Source organism: Etheostoma spectabile, chromosome 9 (assembly GCF_008692095.1).
Source record: "Etheostoma spectabile isolate EspeVRDwgs_2016 chromosome 9, UIUC_Espe_1.0, whole genome shotgun sequence".
Taxonomy (NCBI): domain Eukaryota; kingdom Metazoa; phylum Chordata; class Actinopteri; order Perciformes; family Percidae; genus Etheostoma; species Etheostoma spectabile.
Window position 1 is genome coordinate 2,832,784 of NC_045741.1, and position 3,975 is coordinate 2,836,758.

Below are 3,975 nucleotides of genomic sequence, written 5' to 3' on the forward strand. Positions count from 1 at the left end.
GCTGAGACTTCTTCACCTCCACTGCAATGGTGGTGGCATTCTTCTTCTGCAATACAAAAAAGGTTAGATGATCAGGGACTTGCAACTTTCAACCTTAAATTAGATTAAACTGCCTCATACCACTGTGATCTGTATAGGGATGTAACGATGCATCATGAATTGGTTAAAATTGAATTTAAAATTCCCCAAAGTTTATAACCAGTTCAAGTAAAAAAATAAAAAAATAATTAAAAAAACGCAATGCAATTTTTAAGACAGCCTAGGGATTAACGGTAGTTAACATATAGCAGGTAAAGTTAGCTGGCTTAAACACGGTTAAAATTCTGACAGGTAAACATTGTAAAGTGTGATTTTATTTTACTGGAAAGGATTCCAACAAGGGGCGCACATCAGTCTGCAGCTAAAGCCACAGAAGAGACTAGTATAGTGCCCGTTGGGCCGATTGCTTGGCCTGTGGAATTGCTGCTTGTAGAATTCTTCAAAACCAAATTGAACCCCAGAATTATTTACAGAAGGACCCCAAACCACTCAATGTGCAACTCTACTGTGTAGCCTACCACCTTCTTCATCAGAGAAGACATTTACCTGACAGAACATTGCAGATTCACAATTTAACCACAAAATATCGAAACAAAAACGTGAAGTAATCAGATATTAGCGTCATGGCAGTGTGCTACCCACCTGGCCCGTTATGAGAGCTAATCAGCATATATCTGCGCTCAACCACGAGAGAGAGAGACTTTTTGATGAGATATTACAGCAGTGTTGTCTCTTCTTGTATGATCGTTAACGAATTTAACACTTGTAACTTGACAGTTAACGGTGTAGTATGGATTTGATACACAAGTTGTTTGTGGTCTTTGCCCGCTCAGTTCCAAGATGGTGCTAAATGTAAAGTTTTTATATAGCGCTTTTATAGTGTTAAACTTTCACATAGTACAGGAACCATTCATACACTGTGGCCAAGGTGGCCTACCATGCAAGGTACCACCATCGGCAACTCAGGATTCAATGTCTTGCCAATATCCAAGACATTGGCCAGGGATCGAACAGCCAACCTTCCGATTGGCAGGCGACCACTCTACCACTAAGCTGTGTTGCCTTGCACGGTGCTGTGGAGGAATAAGCTCCAAGATTATGTTCTGCCTCTGTTTAGAAGGGGTGAAGGTACATCTCACAGCAACTTAATGATACAGTGTCTGGCTTGTGTTTGATGAAAATGGCTTTTATTGAGTTTCCTCCTAGCAAAATAATAGACACAGAAAAGACAGCGTACACAAGGCCTTCCCCCCCAACCTTGTTCAACACAACAGTTGCAATGTTCTTCTCAGCTATCCTCTTGTGCGCCAGAATTGTGAAGAAAAGTTAAAAACACACGAACGAGTGGGATTCTGAAACGATACATATCTTTCGCATTTCTAATCCAAACAATGTTAAACTTGGCACCGCACTTAGTTGTGCCTGTAGAAATTTTTTCAGTTATTTCATTCTGTTAAAAGAAAATTTGTATAGTGAACTCAAAATGATGAATTGTAAGTAGAGTATCGTTACAGCCCTAGATCGGTTATCAACACAAACTTTCCTTGTAATTGTTAAGATTTTAGCATACCTTGTCTTCATAAATCTTTTTGATCATGGTCACAGCAAGGGCCACCTGCTCCTTTTCCCCGGTGATGACAATCTCCGTCTTGTTCACACTTGGAGGGGGGACATTAACACGGGCACCGGTCTCCTGCATCATCTCTCCTACCAGCTTATTGTAGGCACCGGTGATGAAGGGGTGGTACACCTTGTCAATGTTCACCCTCTCTACAGCACGCTTGTCCTAAAAGAGTAAGGGGGTAAGATGAAAATCTATCCTAAAGCTACGATTTCTGGGACATATGTCAATTTGACTAAGTTTATCATCTCAGGGGACTCGTTACCTGCTCAGCAGAGATCAACAGGATCTCATGCTTTGCCTTCTCCAAGCCCTCCTTGGTACCAGAGATCTTTATCTGGTTACTGGGGTCGTCGGGTCGTGGGATCTGGATTTTGGTGGCAGTCTTAAGCTCGAGCTCCTGAAGCTTCTCCCCATTTTTGCCGATGACAAAACGATGGTGCTCCTTGGGGATGGCGACAGTAGCCGAGGCCTGTTGGGGTTCAAATGCACAGTTGGCACTTCTGTCTTCAATTTGTTCTACCTTATACAGTTACCACCACCAAAGACGGATCTCCTGACCTGAGTCTGCAGTCGGGACACAATCTCCTTACGGGCCTTCATCACGGCATCCAGCTTTCCAGAAACCATGATGGAGAGACCCTGATCTTTTGCCAAGGAGAGTTCCAGGTGGGCTCCGGTCTTGTGCATGATGTCCACACAGACCTTTGCTTGGTCTCCTTCGCCAAACTGGTTGAGGTCCTTGTACTTGCGCTCCTCCAGCGGCACATGAAAAACCTAGTTGTGGAAAAAACATTTAATGTGATGATGGCCGAGTGTTACATCAGGATTGCTTTGATAGAACTTTCAAAATCAATGAGACCCTTGGTTAGTGCGACTGTTCATAACACTAATGCTCTAGTGTGGCATCGGCTGGCTGAGCATTCATTCACAAACACTGTCACCTGTCAGAGTCAAAAACTCAGGTTTTTGAAAGCCTGCGGCAAAAAGTTAAGACCGATTCAACTTTTGAAGAGAAGCCACCTCACGTCACCCTACGATGGACAATCATGTAACCAGGGCTCAGACTTGTCGGCCTGTATCGCGGCGTGAGAGCCCCAGTAAAATGACAGTAAACATTACTGGCTATAGCCGGCACTGCTCAGGAGTTTGTGAAACGATAGGTCACTCCTACAACAACTGAGAAAAAGTCACTTCAACTCTCGCTTCATCTCTTTTCTTTTGCTCCTTTGTCTTCACATGCAGTCAACAATTTTGACCCCCCCCCCCCCCCCCCCCCCCCCCGCACCTGAAGCTTCGAATATTGGTATGGTATTTGGTACAGACCTTGTGGGTACACAGGGAATTAAATTAGCCTTAAAACACAAAGTGATGAATAGAAAAATGGTGTATGTGAAGAAAAAAAAGCACAAAACTCAATCAATAAATACACAACAAGCAAACGTTTATGTTCTTGTATTATTACTTTGTAAATGTCATACCTGAGTGATAACAGAAGACTTCAGAGGACGGATCTTGGATGTCCAGGCGTTGGCAGTTTCCTGGGTCCCCTCAGGTGATGCCGCCTTCTCGGGCAGAGGCGGGAAGGCGTCCTTGTAGGTTGGAAGAGCATCCTCCTCCTCTCCAGCACTGGGTCCTGCCCCAGCAGCTGAACGAAGAAGGGAAAAAAATAAAATAAAAATATCAAGCCACTTATGGCTTGGTTTGAATTTCACAAATCAAGCGTGATAAAAACAACTACTTACCACCACTCTGCTCTTGCAAGAGCCCACTGCGGTGCTCATTGAAGCTTTCCTGCGTAAGTACAGCGACTGAGCTCATGGTCAAAATCCCACGTTTACACAGAGTCCGAGTGTGCCACTGGAAGGAAAGTTGGCATTATTTTCAAAGGTTTGGCAACAGAAAGTGCAGAATAGTCCTATATTTTTTTTCAGTCAACTTCTTACTATGTGAGCCTATTGAGTGATGGGGCAAATACCCAGGCATGTATTTATCTGAACTCGTGATTGTTGCTCATTTAGTTGTAAAAATGCGCTTACACAGAAACACTCAAGATTTGAGTTTTTAGGGGCTTTAATAAGTTAAAGATTTTGGGTGATTCTTTATTGCCAATTTACAGTCTTTTGCTATATAAAAAAGTATAATAGTAAATTTCAGTGTTATGATTGTTTAATGTGAGTCTAACTAATGCAGCAACTTCACTAGAGATGATCCAATACCATTTCCTTCCTGATACCAATTACTATAACTAAATCTGCATATTGGACTGAGAGAACTACTTTAAAAAGTAGGATTTTTTTTCCAGGGCTAAATAA

The 3,975-nt window shown here is 42.7% G+C and overlaps 1 protein-coding gene across 1 annotated transcript in view; it reads right to left on the reverse strand.

Annotated features, from left to right (window-relative positions):
• The window catches only part of hdlbpa (high density lipoprotein binding protein a), a 19,229-nt gene that overhangs the window by 9,808 nt on the left and 5,446 nt on the right, over positions 1-3,975 (reverse strand). The window contains exons 3-7 of the mRNA XM_032525119.1: positions 3,406-3,520; positions 3,142-3,308; positions 2,222-2,437; positions 1,926-2,132; positions 1,610-1,825 (exon numbers count right to left, since the gene is read on the reverse strand). Of these exons, the coding sequence (XP_032381010.1) occupies positions 1,610-1,825; positions 1,926-2,132; positions 2,222-2,437; positions 3,142-3,308; positions 3,406-3,481 (882 nt within the window). The 5' untranslated portion in view covers positions 3,482-3,520. The remainder of the gene's footprint in view (positions 1-1,609; positions 1,826-1,925; positions 2,133-2,221; positions 2,438-3,141; positions 3,309-3,405; positions 3,521-3,975) is intronic.